This window comes from Astatotilapia calliptera, chromosome 17, assembly GCF_900246225.1.
Source record: "Astatotilapia calliptera chromosome 17, fAstCal1.2, whole genome shotgun sequence".
Lineage (NCBI taxonomy): Eukaryota > Metazoa > Chordata > Actinopteri > Cichliformes > Cichlidae > Astatotilapia > Astatotilapia calliptera.
The window spans coordinates 17,888,094-17,907,894 of NC_039318.1; the positions used below are offsets into that span (position 1 = coordinate 17,888,094).

General features: G+C 41.7%; 1 protein-coding gene across 1 annotated transcript in view; it reads right to left on the bottom strand.

Annotated features, from left to right (window-relative positions):
- Positions 1–1,153: 1,153 nt before the first annotated feature.
- Positions 1,154–19,801, bottom strand: part of LOC113008770 (thyrotropin-releasing hormone-degrading ectoenzyme) — a 276,012-nt gene continuing 257,364 nt past the window's right edge. Inside the window, exons 17-20 of the mRNA XM_026146492.1 lie at positions 14,156–14,323; positions 10,935–11,075; positions 10,758–10,839; positions 1,154–1,910 (exon numbers count right to left, since the gene is read on the bottom strand). Of these exons, the coding sequence (XP_026002277.1) occupies positions 1,758–1,910; positions 10,758–10,839; positions 10,935–11,075; positions 14,156–14,323 (544 nt within the window). The 3' untranslated portion in view covers positions 1,154–1,757. The remainder of the gene's footprint in view (positions 1,911–10,757; positions 10,840–10,934; positions 11,076–14,155; positions 14,324–19,801) is intronic.

The window sequence follows — 19,801 nt, forward strand, 5'->3', positions numbered from 1 at the left end:
ATCTTTGGTTAGCAAGGGCGTTGTGAGGATCAGAGCCTTGAAGTTCTGAAAACTGCGAGTTGCATCTTTAATCAGCCAATCAAAATGCAGACAATTACACCTATGATTTGTCAAAGTGAGAGTAAAATTTTCTTTGTTCTGGATATGTTGAAAGGTCTATTTTGAATCCGTTCTAGTCAATTCATTGCATTGTGTGATTGAAACCATACAATCTAATGTCAGTTCATTCTGCATCTGGACGTAAAGTTTTCAGTGGGAAAAACATTTCGTCATTCATCCAACTGACTTCTACAGTCTCAGCCTGGAACACCACTAAGTCACTGGTTCAGGTATGTGGATGACACCTGGGTGAGATCAAGTCTCAGGACGTACCACAATTCACTGATCACATTAACTCAGTGGACCAACACATCAAGTTCACCAGGGAGGATATGAAAAGTGACAGGTTAGCCTTCTTAGACTGTGAGATTTCCATCAGTAATGGGGGACATTTAAAAGCTGATGTGTACCATAAACCTACCCATGTGGATCAGTATTTAAGGTTTGACTCTCATCATCCACTGGATTACAAACTGGGTGTCATTTAGGATGCTACAACACATAGCGATCACCATCCCACATATACAGCGGCCAGGGAAGCAGAAGAACATCATATCAAGAAGGTCCTGAGTAAAATACGGTTATCCCAGCTGGACAATTGTCAAAGCTGGGAAGGCACCTAAAGAAAGTTCCAGGCGATCAAGGAGAGAAGGACAACTGCAAAACCCGTAGTGATCCCTTATGTGTCAAGAGTATCGGAACAGTTGAGACAAATTTTTTCTAAACACTGAGTCGCTGTGGATTTTAAACCCCAAAACACACTGAGCTACCAAAAAATGGTCCACCCCAAGGATCGGGTCCTCCAACACAAACAGAGTACGCTATTAAGAGCCAGGAGGACTGAAATGATTTATACATCAGGGAAACCAAAAAACCTCTGGCGAAGTGGATGGCACAACACAGAAGAGCTAACTTGTCAGTCCCAGACTCCGCAGTCTATCTATGCCTACAGGCAAGTAAATACTCTTTCAGTGATGAGGATGTACACATCCTGGACAGGGAGGAGCTCTGGTTTGAGCGGCTGAGACTGAAGAAGCCACTTGGTTGAGCGACAAAATGTTTCTCCCACTGAAAATGCTATGTCCAAATGAACAGAATAAACTTTTTGACTTTTCGATACTGGTTGTGTTCCCATTTTTTGATCAAAAGAAAAGCTAGTATCAAACATCAGTGTCATATTAGATGTTTTAAAGGGAAAACTCACTAAACCATTTATATCTAAATGCGTTGTCAACCTCAGAAAGAAACACCCGTGACTGCTAATACCACAGTAAGTAGTCCTCCATGGGCTGTGTCTAATGACGTCTAGCTGAAATACAACTTTGTTTTTTTGTTGTTTATAAAGATCTTAGTCATTTCACTTTGTTGTATGCTGTTTTTAATCTGGGAGCTGGTTCTTGTCTCAGTGACTACCCTTAAAGCAGTCTAAACATAGCACAGAAACCAATTTAACCACATCAGCCACAAGTGGAAGAAAGCAATCCAGTAGAGCTAAAAAGATTGAAATCAAGGTTCTTTTAAAAAATCAAAACCAGTCTGCCCAGTATTCTTGATCTTTCAGTCCATCTTTTTTTCTGTCCGACTGCATCTGGTAGCTAGCAGGGCGTTAGCATAGCAGTCAGTTTGCAGTCACTTCACTTTAGCTGGCTGGCATGGTGTTAGCCGAAGGTGGTACTCGGAGGTTTGCGTAGCCACTGGTAGAACTGCCGCCGGTGTAGGCGGTGCCAGCGCACATTGCCCTCGACAATTTCCAGTGCTCGTGGCAACGCAGGCCCCGCCCCCACACCACTGGACAGGATGAACTCCTTTAACTAAAGGAAGAAAGAATCACAGGAGTAAATAAGGCAGCAGAGGAGAAGAAAGGAAAGAAAATAAATAATAATAATATTCATCCCCTGTAGATGCTAAAAAGGCTGTCACCCACCCCCCTCCGCAGTGCTGAAAGAAACAACTTCTGGACTTTTCAGGATGGAGATCCCTAACACGGTGGACATTGATAACTTTCAGGCATGAATTGAAACTTGTGCCATGTCCATTATAAAAATCCACCTCTGGGAGAGTATATATATGACATAAATAAGGGAAAGCTTCATAATTCCACTTTTAGAAGTGAGAAAAAGTAAGAATGTGTTCTGTACAATTAACAGATACATTGCCAGTAGAAGTTGGAAAAAAAACAACAATACATACACATTTCATTCTTTTAGTTTGAGGGTTTTGACCAGATTGTGAACCCAGCTGTAAGGATTTGCTCCCATTCAGCCATGAGAGCATTAGTGTGCTGCTACACTGATGCTGGGTGATAAATCTGGATCACAGTTGCTGTTCCAGCTCACCCTAGAGGTGTTGGATGAAACTAATGAGGTCAGGGCTTGCAGGATCTTCCGCAAACAGTTAACACAAAGTTAGATGGATACTAAAGCAAATAACTGAAAACTCCTGGATGATGTTTTCATGTCTCAAACAGATTCTTTTAGAGTTGCACTGTAAACCTGCAAAAGCTGGAACATTTTATTGTATTTTATATTGATGCACTTTAATGTCATGGTATATGTACAGTTTCACTACATTTAAATTAAATAGCTTGTTAGCTCAGCTGAAATAGTTTCACAGTGTCTTATTTAATTTTCTTCACTTATGCATCACGGAGGAAGGCATGTGTAAGGTAAATAAACAGTTTCAAATTACATACTGTAATCATGGACATTTAAATGCAGTTATTCTTCATTCCTCTTGGCTTGAATGGTACTTGTGGTGAGTGAGTACACATTCTTGATGGTCATTAGCAAGACAGCTTGTAATTCACTTCACAGATTTTGCTTTTTTTCCACTGAGTGGAGCACCACACTACACACAGATACCTGTGCTACCAATTACAGGTAGCTAGGAAACTACTCTGCTCACGGTGTCACACCTCACAGTGTCATTATAAAATAAAATTAAACAAAACCTCAGCAGCTGAACTGTAAACATAATGGATTCACATATATCATCAGTATTTCAGAGCCTGCAGAATACTTCCCAGACATGCCCACTTAGAATAAGGGTATACAATTATTTAATTGCTTTAATCATTGGGGTTTACAGACTGACTGTGAGCATGAATGTCATGAAAATATTTGGATTTTAATGATTTCTTCAAACTGTTCTTTTTCTAATGTCGTGTGATTGTATAGCATACATCTTAAAAAACAACATTCACACGTTTTTTTATTTGCTCTGTTTTTTCACTGGGCAAATTTCCAGCTGCCCTGCTGGTAGCACACTCCACACACCACTTCAGGTCCCAGCACATCTTTTACAAGGGAGACACAATCAGCTGACAGAGCTCAGGTGTGTGTCAGCCTCCCCTGACACCACACCCTGAACCCACTGCTCCAGCCCTCCCCTGCAGTCAAAAATAGATTTATAAACCCCCCACTAATCTTTGGTTAGCTTTCCCATTACAAGCTGCACTTCGTCCAGATGCTTTTGGTAGCCATCAACAAGCTGCTCACATAATTCTGGATGGATATTTGACTATTTGTCTTTGTAGAATTGGTAAAGTTCATTTAAAGGATTTAAAGTGTACTCATTCCAATTACAGGGCCTCGAAAGAGTCCTGTATTGTTATTTTTCGTCACTACCTCCCCGAGTCGGGAGTGGGTAATTTGCGCGCCTGCTGCCTTCCTTGGATGTGGTAGCCGTTTCTCAGGCTCCCTCTCCGGAATCGAACCCTGATTCCCCGTTACCCGTGGTCACCATGGTAGGCACATAAAGTACCATCGAAAGTTGATAGGGCAGACATTCGAATGAGACGTCGCCGCAATGGAGGGCCAGCGATCGGCTCGAGGTTATCTAGAGTCACCAAAGCGGCCGGGGCGCCCCCGAGAGGACGCCCCGCATGGGTTTTGGGTCTGATAAATGCACGCATACCCGGAGGGTCAGCGCTCGTTTGCATGTATTAGCTCTAGAATTGCCACAGTTATCCAAGTAACGGATGAGCGATCAAAGGAACCATAACTGATTTAAATTAGGGTTGAGGTCAAGGTTTTGGGAAGGCCATTCCAGAAGCTTAATTTTAGCCAACTTTCTCCATTCCAACAACAGTTTTTGTATGTTTGAGATCTTTGTCCTGCTGGAATAACAAACGTGTTCAAATTTCAGTCATCTAATTTGTAGGTAGTCGTCCTCCTTCATTATTTCATCCAGTTTGTGCAGAACAACAGCCCCAGTGCATGATGCTACCACCACCATGCTTGACAATCGGTACAGTGTTCTTAGGTTTCAAAGTCTCACCTTTACTCCTCTAAAAATATTTCAGTTCACTGTGGCCAGAGCTAAATCTTTGTCTCGTTTGACCATCAAACCTTTCTTCCGTAAGCACTTGACTTGTACACGTGGGAAGCTCGAAATTTCAGTGGTGACTCCAAAATCAACACCTTCAACCTTGAAGGTGTTGATTTTGGAGTCACAGCTTCTTTCTTGGTCAGCACCCTGTCAGTCCATGGTGTTGTCAAAGTGACACTGGTGTTCCAGCAGTTTCCATTCATGGGAGGCTTGAGCCTTCATGATTCCCAACATCAAAACCAATTTCCTCTCACGTGAGGGTGACAGTTTGGGTCACCCTCACATAATTTTCCTTTCTTAGATCTTCGCTGAGTTTCTTGGACTTTCCCATTTTTCTGAGTATTGGTCAATCCAGTGACTGCTGTCAAAAAATCCTTTTTGTGCTGCAAAGAGAAACGACCAACTGTAGTCAGTCATGATGACTAAGGAAATGTTAACTGGCCTGTACATATTATTTATATTTGACTCATTAACACTTTTGACCCTGCATAGATTTGAGAAAATCTATAATAAATTCAAACATGTGGACCCAATTCCTGTTTAAGTTATTATGTATTCTGTACAATCACTCCACCCTGGAAAAATAATGCCTAAAAAACATTAAATGTCCAAAATCACAGCATTCGTGCCTATGATGATTGGACAACAACTGTGCATGCACCGTATGCAGCAATAATGGTTGCTGAGAGATAATGGTCCTACCTGAAAGGCCTCGAAGTCCACATTAGGGAGGGATGGTGATGTCTTAGGTCGCAAATTTATTAGTTAGGAGATCATGGTCTGCATCCAAGTTTGAAACTTTTTTTTTAACAATTTGTTTTGCTTGTTACAAGTGGAACTAAGGCAGCTGGACAAAGCAACAAAAAGGCACATGCATATACATTTGGCCATTTAGTAGCTGAAATACAAAAAGCTCTGAGGTTTTATATAAAGAAGACTTTGTTGTTTAAACACAGCTGAAGAAAAATGTTTGAATGTGAACATGTGATGTATTCAAGCTAAACTGTCTTTGAAAGGCATCAATTAATTGTTGAAAATTACTTTTTTTTCAACAATTTATAATTACACATAAAATTTCCAGCATGAAAGTGGAGATTTCAAAAGAAGACTTTGGTTTACAGGACTGTAAATTAACAGGTTTTCAACATTAAGGTGTTTTTTTCTTTTTGGTCAAGAAGAGAAACTTTGTTCAAAGAAGTGAATTAATTATTTTTTTTAAGTTGAGAGCCAAAAAGGAAACTTAATGTTGCTCAGAGTTTGACAGATTCAGTGAAGCGCGGGCAGAAATCCATCCCTTCGGCTCACTTTACTACAGTTCACATCGTTAACCGAGCACTCCTCTGCGCCCTCCTTCTACCTTTCGTCTCTTCTATGATTTCACTTTCTGTTATCTTTACACTTTCCCTCTCCTGTGTGACTCACCCTAAGACCCTTTTCAAACTAAAAAGAATCATTAATATAAACTCATGATGTTTTTGTTTAGAGGTTTCACTGACAGCCAAACCTAATGCGGTTACCATACCAACAGGAAAGTCGAAAGAATATTAATCACTAAAGTTTAAATAAACAGATTTATTCAGAAACACCTATGACCTTTTTTCTCTTCTTTAATTTTATATTTAATTATATCTGATTTCCATCTTTTCATCATATCAAACAACAAGCGTAGTAGCTGTGAGATGATGCAACAGAGGAACGATTAACGTTGTTAATCAAGCTCTATTTTCTCTGAGTAATCAACAGTAAATTTGGAATATTGATCCAGCTGTGAGCCTCTCGAGAACACAATTACACACTGATTAATTTCAAGGTCCTGTTAATTTCCAAGCTCCCATACTGGCATGTAGAAAACATGCTAATCTTCCTTCTGGTAGGGTATAGCTTATTTATTCTTGCTTAGAATGGAAGAATTAATTTCCCTTCATTTATTTAGGCCAAATGAAAGAGTCCAGAGTCACAAAGTATTTAATGTGAAACAGTAAAGTAATCCAAACTTCCAAAGGAAGGAGAACATGACGAAGACAGCAGGGAGGAAAATGGATTGGAACACAGTGGGAAAAACACGGATGCCCCAAGAAAGGATGAAGGGAGGACTCAGGATATATGTACAGACAGAGTTAAATAGAAGAAGCTAAACAAATATGTAACACAGGTGAAAGAAAATCAGGAAGAAGAAGCTAAACTTCATAAAAGTCACAAAACAGTAACTCGGTCCCAACTGGTCAGTCTGTTTTATATCAGAACACACTGGCTCGGTCTCAGAAATTATCCAAAAGAGTAGTTGTCTTTGAATGGTTACAACATTTTGGCTCATCATCAAAATCTCTGTGTAGCATATGGGTGAGTTTTTCACCTTCATCAAATGAGGAGGGAAATTTATAAAAGGGAGATCTTTTGAAATTAAACAGGATGCGCTCACTGGTGTGTTACCATGCAGGATTCTCAGACAGACCACCTCCTCACTCATCACTTTTAAAGATGGCAACAACAACAACAACAAAAAAATACTCAACTCTTAAAACTTAAAGTTAGCAAAGTTAGTGAAGTTACCCTAACTTTGCTAACTTTAAAATGTGTGATGTCATAGTGGCTGCATTCACATTGTACACAGAGTCTATCACAGGAAAATTAAATTTACACAACAAGAAACTTTATGTCAGGGACCTGGATCTGAGCTATCGGGGGTCCCTGAGCTGTTATGGACTTGTGTTATATTATATGTGATACTGCGCTACTGTTCCGTGTCCACATTGGTATATAGGCAGGTATGTGTGTATGTGTGTGTATATGCAGCTGTTTCCTGTAGCACCTTTAGGCCTGGTGGGTGTGGCCCTGTTAGAAGGCGGGCCACCTCTGAAGACCTTTGCCAAACACCTGCGGCTGATCAGGGCTCGTCGGGGGAGCTAGTAGGAGAGTGCTGGAGCTTCCACCGATGCTGGATCATTGCGTGAGACTCCACGTTAGTCTTCCGGTCGAGTTTAGTTAGCGTGTGTGTGCCCGCGGTTGTATTGTGTCCTGACGGCTGCTTCTATTGTTTTCCCCAGGAAAGGTGTGGAGCGACGGACAGCAGCCAGCACGGGGAGTGCTGAGACACGGGAGCAGAGGGCACTAAGACACGGACTTTTCACGGAGGATGCAACGTGGGAGTCAGGGGAGAGCACGGGGATTTATTGTTGTTTTTTCCATTCACTGTGAATAAACGCACTGCTGATATTCAGAGCTCCGCGCCTGGGTCCTCCTTCCTCACTTTCCCATGGTTCACCATCGTCAACTATGACACTTTAATGAACATCTTGATGTCTTTAAATCTGATTTTGTGCCAGTTTGACACTTGATGGCTTTGGGATTTGATGATTTTCAGGTGAAACTAAAATTGGGAGGAATATACTCTTGGCCAGGAAATATGTTTTTTTTTTAAATAGCAGCTTCACACCGTTCTAAACCCCAGATGTCACTTTCTATCGGATGCCATCTTTAGTCTACTGATCAAAGAAAAAACAACACCACTTGTTTCTATGTCTGTGAAGGTTCTCAGTCATCCAGGTCATCGCAGTCTAAGGAGCTTTGAAAGAAAAGCGTCTGCACTTCTTTAAGTTGCTTGAAGACGTTTCACCTCTCATCTGAGAAGCTTCTTCAGTTCTAAGGGTCAATGGTGGAGAGTCCCAGATTTAAACCTAGTGGGAGTTTCCCCCCAAAGAGGGAGAAAGGACCCCCTGATGATCCTCTACCTAATCACATGAGCCAAGGTGTGAAAATGGGTGTGGGTCACAATCAGCCAGGGTTTCGGGTGAGCTCATTGTGAAACCTGGCCCCACCCTATCATTTGATTTACTGAGTTCAGATGGCCCAGGATGTGAGTGGGCGTTAAGGCATCTGGGAAGGGATCTCAAAACTGGATTATAGATGGCAGACAGTTGGTGTCGTAAACCACCGCCTCTGTTCAAAGATGGTCGCTCACAGTGGACATAGATGGCTTCTTTCACTCCTCTTTCAAACCATCTGTCCTCTCTGTCCAAAATGTGAACATTGGCATCCTCGAAAGAGTGTCCTTTATCCTTAAGATGCAGATGGACTGCTGAGTCTTGTCCTGTGGAGGTGGCTCTTCTGTGTTGTGCCATGCGCTTGTGAAGTGGCTGTTTGGTCTCTCCAATGTAGAGGTCTGGACATTCCTCGCTGCACTGTACAGCATACACCACATTGTTAAGTTTGTGTTTAGGAGTTTTGTCTTTCGGGTGAACCAGTTTTTGTCTGAGTGTGTTGCTGGGTCTGAAGTACACTGGGATGTCATGCTTGGAGAAAACCCTCCTGAGTTTCTCTGATACACTGGCTACATAGGGGATGACAATGTTGTGTCTTTCCTATCATCCCTCACTGGTGTCTGATCTTCTTTTCTGTGCCTCTTTGCTGACTTTATAAAAGCCCATTTAGGATAGCTGCACGTTTTGAGTGCTTCTTTTACATGTGTGTGTTCCTTCTTTTTTACTGCAGGCTTAGAGGGAACATGTTCTGCCCGGTGGTGTAGGGTCCTAATTACTCCAAGTTTGTGTTCCAGAGGGTGATGGGAGTCAAAGAGGAGGTACTGGTCCGTATGTGTGGGCTTCTGGTAAACTTCAATCTTGAGGTTGCCATTCTCTTCAATGTGCACAGCGCAGTCCAGGAAGGGCAAACAGTCGTCCTTTGTGTCTTCCCTGGTGAACTTGATGTTTTTATCCACAGCGTTAATGTGAGTAGTGAAGGATTCCACTTCTTGTGTCTTGATTTTGACCCAGGTGTCGTCTATATATCTGTACCAGTGGCTGGGTACTCTCCCTTTAAAAGAGCCAAGAGCCTTTCTTTCCACTTCCTCCATGTAAAGGTTGGCTACAATAGGTGACACGGGGGAGCCCATGGCACAGCCATGTTTTTGTCTGTAGAAACCCTCGTTGTATTTGAAATATGTAGTGGTGAGTAGGGCTGCTCGATTATGGCAAAAATGATAATCACGATTATTTTCACTGAAATTGAGATCTCGATTATTTGACGATATTTATTTAACCCTTTAAGACCTACTATAGAACCAAGTCCGCCAGAGCTTATATTATTTTTTTACATGTTGTAGTGCCATTTATGGGAGCATTTCAAGTTGCTATACAACTGTTATAGCCCATATTTTAATAATATGTATGCATTAAGTCCATAGTAAGTACATTAATTGCAAAAAAGTGCAATAAACTACAAAAAAAATTTGAAAATCGTTTTTGTTTGTTTTTTTACATATATTTCTACTTGGAGAAATTTAAGAGGTTTATCCCTCAAAACTTTAAATACAAAAAAGTTGCAAAAAATAGTTTACAACAACAGGAAACTTATTTTGAGTGTCTTCATAGTTTTATTTTGGAGATACACCAATTTTTATACACTGCAGGAAAAACAAAAAAAAAAAAACAATCCTATGATGCAAATTTGCAAAGAAAACAGCACGTGAATCAAAATAAACTATTGCCAGCAGTGCAATTCGAGTTCTAAGCATCCCAGAAACTATTCAGAAAAGTCAAACATGACCAGTATAGGCTTTTAAGGCCTACAAGTAAAAAACTACATTTCCGCGAAAATGACATCACTTCTGGTTTCGGGCAGGAAATGGCGGACATGCGATAGTTCGCGCTGACGTCTGTTTCACTGTGGGAAGTGTTACGAACAGCTGATTGGATCGGCAAAGCGTGTTTCTGGAATATTATGTTTTTGTTCCTGCAAGCGCTTTTTATGCAATTTTTGCAAAGCTTTATGTGGAAGGAAACCGTGACCGAGGACAAGCTGATGGCATAAGATGTAAGTACAACTCCTCCGGTTTCGTATGCAAAACAAATTATTGCGCTAGCTTACACGGTTCAGGTTCTACAGGGATTTAAAAATAGTTACACAAAACGGAGCGTGCTGCTCTGACCGGCTTTAAAGGGTTAACAATGACTTTAAAAAATAATATAAAATAGTGTGCAACACCACTGAAGTTTTTTTTTTTACCTCTCCTTTCAACCAACGGCAGTCACTCTCCTCTCCAAATAACTTCTGCTTAGCTTTCCAAGCGTCCCTCGGGTCCTCTTAATCAGCGGTCTCCAACCTTTTTTGCGCCACGGACCGGTTTATGCCCGACAATATTTTCACGGACCGGCCTTTAAGGTGTCGCGGATAAATGAGGGAGGGGCTAATAATCGGCTCAGTCATTTTTAATGATCGTTGAAAGCCCAGATCGTAATCGTGATTAAAATTCGATTAATTGAGCAGCCCTAGTGGTGAGGCAGAGGTCTAACAGTGTGCAAATCTGATCTTAGACCACCACTTGTTTCACTCACCTCATTCAGTTCTCGCTCAGTGTTGAGGAACTCTGTGACTCCACTGATGAGTTTTGAATTCATGAACAAAGCTTCACCGTATCTGAACAGAAATGAAGACAGAGACGGCATTTCAGGTGCTACATGTAAAGAACTTGAAGACGCTTGCGTGCTTTTCTGATCGTTCACGTCTCTTACCGCGCGTTCAGGATGTCCCACTTCTCTCTGAAGTACCTCCAGGCCAGGTTCCGACCCTGAGGGTTTCGACCCACGTGGATGATGACATCAATCACATCCTGCTCTGGGACCAGGTCCGAAGTCAGAGACAGGTTCAACAGCCTTGGAGACACAAAGAAAAGGATGGAAATGTTGGAATGTGGCTGTACCAAGTCTACCTGGAGAGATGATAGGTTCCATATATGCTAACACATTAACATGCTCAACAAATATTGGCACGATCACAATATTAATAAAGACTGAAATTAGCTCCAAATACTGACTTTGAATTTAACTATAAAACCCTTAAAGACGACGCTCACACTCTTCCACAGTGTTGTTCCATCTGCCTTCCCTGATGCATGAAATATGACAGCAGCTTTCAAGAAGTAAAGAGTTAAGAAAAAAACAATGTGGTATGTAAATATGGATCTTTTAAAGTTGAAAGTCGCTCAATAAACTTTGTTACCTCCTGTTAAAGTTTTGTCATACATGGATTAATAACCTCACATAGAAAGTTCTGTGCACCTCTGGCAACTGGAACTTGTAAAGTGTATTTTGTGTTCAGATATTAAGAGTTGTTTAGCCTCTGTTTCTGGATTTGGTGTGAGAGTCGCAGTGTGTGAAGTCTAACGCGTGTGTCACTCGCCAGGAGCGTGAGGGTCAACAGCTCATGTAATCTGGCTAGAAAAGGTCAAGCTGTCATTTTGTAGTTTTTTTGTCCTGTGAGCTGCCGGAGGATGTTTCTGCCAAATCAAGAAAGAGTCCTCTGAAACACTCACGTGAGCTACTCCCAGCTTAAAGGGGATTGGAGGGAATTTAAAGGGGATTTACAGAAACATGTTGATCACACACAGAGCAATCTTTTGGATGTGTAAACGTATCAAATTGAGAGTTTTTCTTTTTCTTTGAGATGTGAAACTGAGCAGGCCAAAGAGTTTCATAAATTTATGTTTAATCATCCAAAGTCGTGTTCAAAGTTTACCTTCATCTTTCTTTATTTTCTGTTGCTTCACTGCCTCTGCGTGTGTGTGTGTGTGTGTTGCTTGGCTCATTGTTTGTAACTGCCATCTTTTCATTAAACCACCAAATCAATTTTCTCTCTCTTTTCCCACAACCCCTCTGCTGAAACCATTTCCTGTGTGACCAATCAGCTTCTTTCTGAGCTGTGGTTTTTGATTTGTGTGTGTGTGTGGTGTGTGTGTGTGTGTGTGTGTGTGTGTGTGTTGCAATCTGAACATACAGTACCACCTCTCTGATTGCAGAACAGTTTACTGTGGGTAGAAAATCAATACCTGAGACACACACACACACACACACACACACACACACACACACACACACACACACACACACACACACACACACACACACACACAGATCGGTCTTACCACGAGTGTGTGTGTAATTCATCCTTGCAATTTTTCTCAATGAGCGATAGTGGCAGTTGCCCCTGATAAAATACAGTGTTGTGTATAGACAGTCACACAAAAACACACGTGTACAGACACACACACACACACAAACCTAGCTGGATTTCAGCACATGTAACGCCCCCCAGGCATCTTTTCACTGCACACACCTTTCTGTCAATTTGCAATTTTTTCCTGTCAGTGTGCCGCCAATTAACAGAGCTCACCTGACAGGTAGGATTTAGTCACCTTTTTATTTTTTATTGTTCACTGGTTTGTTTGTCATATTCTAATACAGCCCAGTACAGACACAACTCTGCAGTATCGGAGCCATTTTCCAAATATGAACAAAGTCATTTTTTCCATGCTGTCCCCCAAATTTGGGCTTTTACCTTCATGTCTTGGTCTGATAATGTTTTTTTTGACCCAGTCTAAGTTGGTCTTAACCAAACTGTTCCCGGCAGCACGTTCTGTTTATTTTCAGTACATTTTTTTTAAAATTAAAGTTCTATTTATTTATTCCATCCTGCCCGTCGGTCACGTGTCTGTTTTTGGTCCCTCTTACACAGACACCTATTACAGCTCAAAATAAATGTGAATGTTGTTACATATCTGCCGGAGGGTCTTAACAATTTAATATTATATGACATTTGCAGAACATGTACGCAAGATGCAATTAAAGACAAACAGCAGGAGGTAGATAATCCAGATGTGAATTAAGATCACAGCAGGAAACTGATTAAAAATAGCAGCAATGCAGAATTATTTAATATTCAGACTACACGATGTGACTGTGATACTGGCACAGCCTGACAGGCACACAAATGCCAGTGGATGTTAACAGGTTAACTTAATCTCACTTCAGGATGCTATCCCACCACTGTCATTCATATATGTGATGCTCAGACACACTTGGCCTGTCTCTATGTTCCCCTCCAGCACAGGGTCATTGTTCCTGGCTCAAGTTTCAGTTTCAGTCACAAAATCCTGATTTCATACGGGAAGATTTGTTACTGCTGTTGCTTTCCTGAAAACAGGGGCGATCGTGGCTCAAGAGTTGGGCGATCGTGGCTCAAGAGTTGGGCGATCGCGGCTCAAGAGTTGGGCGTTCGCCTTGTAATCGGAAGGTTGCCGGTTCGAGCCCCGGCTTGGACAGTCTCGGTCGTTGTGTCCTTGAGCAAGACACTTCACCCGTTGCCTACTGGTGGTGGTCAGAGGGCCCGGTGGCGCCAGTGTCCGGCAGCCTCGCCTCTGTCAGTGCGCCACAGGGTGGCTGTGGCTACAATGTAGCTTGCCATCACGTGTGCGTGAATGGGTGGATGACTGGATATGTAAAGCGCTTTGGGGTCCTTAAGGACTAGTAAAGCGCTATATAAATACAGGCCATTTACCATTTACCATTTACATAAAAAATAGTGAAGCAGAATTCAGACTCATGGGTCAGTCTATCACTGTGACCATCTCAAAAGACACAAAAAAATGGTTATACTGTATAGAATCCATGCGGGCCCGATGTGGGAGACCTAAATCCTTTGAGAGTTGTGTCAGGAAGGGCATCTGGTGTAAAAGTCTGCCAAATCAACTATGCGATGATCCCTTGTATTAGGGCTGCGTGGGTCTGACCACACTTGCCCTCACATGGGCCCCAAGAGGGCATATTTGTTGGGTAGATCAATGATATTGATTCATATGACTTTATGAATTGCAATTTAACCTCATAAACACTCAATGAGATAGTTGTATTTTTTAAAACAATAGCTGCAATGAAAGAGACAGCCGAGCCATGTCTACCTGTTGAGGAGGAAAGTGTTGTCTGAGCAGGTCAGAGCCTCCAGCAGGATCTTCTTCTCTGAAACGGCGTTGGAAGAGTGAAACTTCATCCAGATGAACTCCCACACATCCTCGTCCATCAGGCTGACTCCGGTGCAGTAAACTATGTCTCGGATGTTAGGAGGAATCCTACAGGGCAGGGACACAATATCACACCATCACACTGACTGAAGCCACTCTGCCCCGGTGCAACAAATTACCGGTATAGCAAAAGTCTGGTATCATTTTAGGAATGTGAGTATTTGATGTGACTTATTTGCAGTACCACCTTCCTGCAGGGACAGGAAGGTAATAAAACTAAAAGCCCCGATAAGGCATGTCTGCGGGATTAACTGGGACGCTCTCTGGGTGCTAAGTGAGAAATTCTGATTCCATTAAGAAGCTCCATTAAAAACATTCCTCCTGCTGCTGCTATGGTCATAAAATGCAGAGAAAGAGCCACACTCAGACACTTTTGAACAACTGAGACTTTAGAAAGTTTCAGGAAGTCTAATTGGCACGCATACCTCTAAATTTATTGTGTTGGAATATATTTTCAGTTTGAATAGCATACGTGCTGACTGCAGACAGCTTCTTTCTCAGCTGCATTCACAATTGCCAAGCCAAGCTTTAATCAGAGTAAACACAGCAAATGTTCTAGTCAGTGTCCAAGTTCCAACTTTGAGATACACGGCTAAGTAAACAGCCGAGACAGAGATGGCTATGCATAAATTCTGAGTAGAGGTTTAGGAGAATTCTAACTGAGATGCTAAAAAACACATTAGCCAGTCACCCTGCTGCTCTGATGAATGCTCAGAGCAAAGCTTCACAAGACTTTCGGTGTTGTGGTCGCAGGTAGCTGCTGCCTTGCTTTATTTGTAGCACGAACTACCGTGGCATTTGTTCTGGTGCTTCAGTGGATTCAGATAGTCTGACTGTGTTGGCAGGGTGGATGAGCCGTACTGCTGTGGAACTTTGTTCATGTTTAAGCTGCAGCGATAAAAGCTTTTTGATCCCTGCATTTCTTTGCAGTCACCAAACTCGTCATTTTGAACAGTTTTGAATTGATTGCGTGTTTTTTATGTAATTCAAGTTGAGGCTGTTAGAGTTGCAGTTAAGAACTTTTACATTCAGTTCCATTGCAAAACAATAAGTCCATAAGTGACTCTTTGTTGATGACCCTAATGTTCTCTCTTATTTATAAATTTGATGAGATGGAAGTCATTAAAATGGTATTCTGGACTGATCAGAACTAAAGTAAAGGAGGCTTGTTTCTTGTGTTTCCCATCCATAGTTACTTGTTATGACCGCATTGTCGCAGCTGCAACTGACTAAAACAGAAGCTACTGCCCCGTAATAGTCTTTTAGTCATAATTACCAGAAGTTGATTAAAGTTGGTGGTGTTGTATAAGTGCTGGCAAGCAAGACCAAGCAACACTACTAAAAACATGTTCAACATGGGAAGAAATATGAGCAACCAGAAAAAGTGAAAAGAAGCCAGTCACTTAAATCCTAAAAGTTCTCTCACAGGAAAAAAAGAGAGTGTTCAGCTATATTAATCATGGAAGGACTCATAAACAGTCACAGTCGTTGGGATGGCCAATATTTGCATTTTCACCAACTCTAAATACTCATTAACCCTGTTATTGGTTTACAACCTGTACAATCGACCAGCTGCTCTTGTCGTTAGAACTGAATATTGATCTTCCAGGGTGCCAGATATGAGTGATTTACTTAATGAATAGACAGGTACAAAAATAAGACCTGTCTAAGCAGAGATTCCTAGATTTCTCTCTCCCTCTCCAGCTCCTCTAACACTTACTTCTTCGGGGAGTCTGAGGCATTCCTAAGCCAGCTGAGAGATTCAATTTCACCAGCATGTTCTGGGTGTGCCCTCGGGTCTAATCTCCGTTGGAAATGCTGAAACATCTCACCTGTAAGCACCCTGGTCAAATCCTTGAATCATCTGAAATGGCTGTTTTTGATGTGGAGGAATAATGCTCTGTTCTGTCCACATCTCTAAGGGAGAGGTCAGACAGCCTACAGAGGAACCTCATTTCCTCTGTTGGTGATTACCACCAGCTGTAGATGAACCCATAATATGGTGATGTTTGCTTTGTTCAGACAAATACAATTATTTCAACACTAACAAGGTAGAATAATAACCTAAGCCTCTATCTGAATACATAGGTTGGAGTGAGTGGCCGGGCACAGGAAGGTCTGGTCATCTCTGATTAGACTGCTGCCCTCATGACCCTTACTGGATCAGCAGTAAAAAAAACACAAATTAACACCCATTAACCTCTCAACAATCAACAAGTTGGTACTGACCGTGTTAGGAGGTTAATATCCAACATCACAATATAACAGACTCGTTTGATGTGATAAACAGCTGATGGAGTTGATTCGTCATTAGCAAAGAGGTGAACAAGATATAATAACACAATATCTGACATTTTTTCTCTATTTATTGCTGCCAGTGTTTTATTGTCACAAATGTGTGTTTTGTTACTATATATTTTAGTCCATTTATTTCCATTTACAACATAACACATGTTGTAGTTGCAGTCTTGATTCATGTTGCTTCTAGCTGATTACTTTTTGTAACTTCTCTGTGACACCAGAGAAAATAAACGCACAGAAAGTTTATTAAAATAAAATGAGCTGGGTTTGTGTCAGTCATATGTCTGTAAAGTTGTTTTTTTTGTAAAGTCTTTGAACACAAACTGAATGATGTTTCTTATTTTGAACCTGCTGTGAAAGCACCCCACGACTTGTGTCAACATTTATTATTGTGCTGTGTATCACCATTTGCAGGCAGAGCAATAAAAGTGGAATCTGTGAGGTGACCTGGCACACTGAATGCTGGTTACACAAACTGTCTCTCAGTTATCTGACTGCTGGAGGAAAAAAGCAACACCTGGTGGTACAGGCTGATTGATAAGAGCGAGATCTGGAGCCCCTTCGAGCAAGACCTTTGATACACCATGAATCTCATTTCATCCATGAAGGGAAAAAAGTCTACACAAATGTTCTGAACTGTCAAAACAACATAAAAAACTTCATGTGTACCTGACAAAGTCCACATCCGTGTAAGTGTCTATAAAAGATGGATGCAGCTTCATATTTAAGTGACTGAGTATGAGGCAGTAGGGCGTGCTCCTCTGGTTGTGAAAAATAAATCTGTAATATAAGTTTCTATGAGACTGTAAAATCTGTGGCATCAGTAAACACTTTCCTGAGTTTGTGGTCTCATTCTGATGTTTAATGTCTTATTTAATTCAACATGATGTTCAAGTTGCTTTATTTAAAGGAAAACAGAGAACCTTATTTGTTGAAAATCTGGTATCATATGTCTCCGCACCACACTGAATGTACCTCCTGTCTACTAAGAGCAGAAAGCTGAGGCTACAATTCACAGTCTCAACAAAAGATTAGAAAAATGTTGCCGGGTCGGATTTCGTCTCAAATTTTGCTGCATTTTGATTGTATCAACAACACGAGTGCATGAATCCATCCTACCTTGTATCAACGGTGCTGGAGTAAAGGTTATGGGGATATTTTCTTGGTGCTCTCTGGGCCCCATAGTAGCAAAAGAGCATCATTTAAACCTCACAGCCTACTGTACCTGAGTGTTTTTGCTGACCTTTATGAGCACAGTTATAACCATCAAATCATCTCAAACTGGTTTCTTGAACATGCCAACAAGTTCACTGTCCTGAAATGACCTCCACAGTCACCATTCCAACAGAAAACTTTTGGGATGTGGTGGAACAAGATGGAAGTGTAGCATGATGGTTTCATGTCAATATGGACCAAAAGTATGAGGTACAGTGGGGCAAAAAAGTATTTAGTCAGCCACCGATTGTGCAAGTTCCCCCACCTAAAATGATGACAGAGGTCAGTAATTTGCACCAGAGGTACACTTCAACTGTGAGAGACAGAATGTGAAAAAAAAAAAATCCATGAATTCACATGGTAGGATTTGTAAAGAATTTATTCGTAAATCAGGGTGGAAAATAAGTATTTGGTCAATAACAAAAATACAACTCAGTACTTTGTAACATAACCTTTGTTGGCAATAACAGAGGTCAAACGTTTACTATAGGTCTTTACCAGGTTTGCACACACAGTAGCTGGTATTTTGGCCCATTCCTCCATGCAGATCTTCTCGAGAGCAGTGATGTTTTGTGGCTGTCGCCGAGCAACACGGACTTTCAACTCCCGCCACAGATTTTCTATGGGGTTGAGGTCTGGAGACTGGCTAGGCCACTCCAGGACTTTCAAATGCTTCTTACGGAGCCACTCCTTTGTTGCCCGGGCGGTGTGTTTTGGATCATTGTCATGCTGGAAGACCCAGCCTCGTTTCATCTTCAAAGTTCTCACTGATGGAAGGAGGTTTTGGCTCAAAATCTCACGATACATGGCCCCATTCATTCTGTCCTTAACACGGATCAGTCGTCCTGTCCCCTTGGCAGAAAAACAGCCCCATAGCATGATATTTCCACCCCCATGCTTCACAGTAGGTATGGTGTTCTTGGGATGCAACTCAGTATTCTTCTTCCTCCAAACACGACGAGTTGAGTTTATACCAAAAAGTTCTACTTTGGTTTCATCTGACCACATGACATTCTCCCAATCCTCTGCTGTATCATCCATGTGCTCTCTGGCAAACTTCAGACGGGCCTGGACATGCACTGGCTTCAGTAGCGGAACACGTCTGGCACTGCGGGATTTGATTCCCTGCCGTTGTAGTGTGTTACTGATGGTGACCTTTGTTACTTTGGTCCCAGCTCTCTGCAGGTCATTCACCAGGTCCCCCCGTGTGGTTCTGGGATCTTTGCTCACCGTTCTCATGATCATTTTGACCCCACGGGATGAGATCTTGCGTGGAGCCCCAGATCGAGGAAGATTATCAGTGGTCTTGTATGTCTTCCATTTTCTGATGATTGCGCCCACAGTTGATTTTTTCACACCAAGCTGCTTGCCTATTGTAGATTCACTCTTCCCAGTCTGGTGCAGGTCTACAATACTTTTCCTGGTGTCCTTCGAAAGCTCTTTGGTCTTGGCCATGGCGGAGTTTGGAGTCTGACTGTTTGAGGCTGTGGACAGGTGTCTTTTATACAAATGATGAGTTCAAACAGGTGCCATTCATACAGGTAATGAGTGGGGGACAGAAAAGCTTCTTACAGAAGACGTTACAGGTCTGTGGGAGCCAGAGATTTTCCATGTTTGAGGTGACCAAATACTTATTTTCCACCCTAATTTACGAATAAATTCTTTACAAATCCTACCATGTGAATTCATGGATTTTTTTTTTTCACATTTTGTCTCTCACAGTTGAAGTGTACCTCTGGTGCAAATTACTGACCTCTGTCATCATTTTAAGTGGGGGAACTTGCACAATCGGTGGCTGACTAAATACTTTTTTGCCCCACTGTATGTTTCCAGCACCTTGTTAAATCTGTGCCATCAAGAATAAACTCTAAACCTCTTTAAAGCAAGGACAACCCCTGAAGCTCTTGTCTAAACTGAGCAGCTTCTGTCATATTTCAGGTGTGCTTATCTACTGAGTGTGAATCAGAAGTTGGTGATGGTGGTCTGTCTATGTAGCTACACAGAAACCGT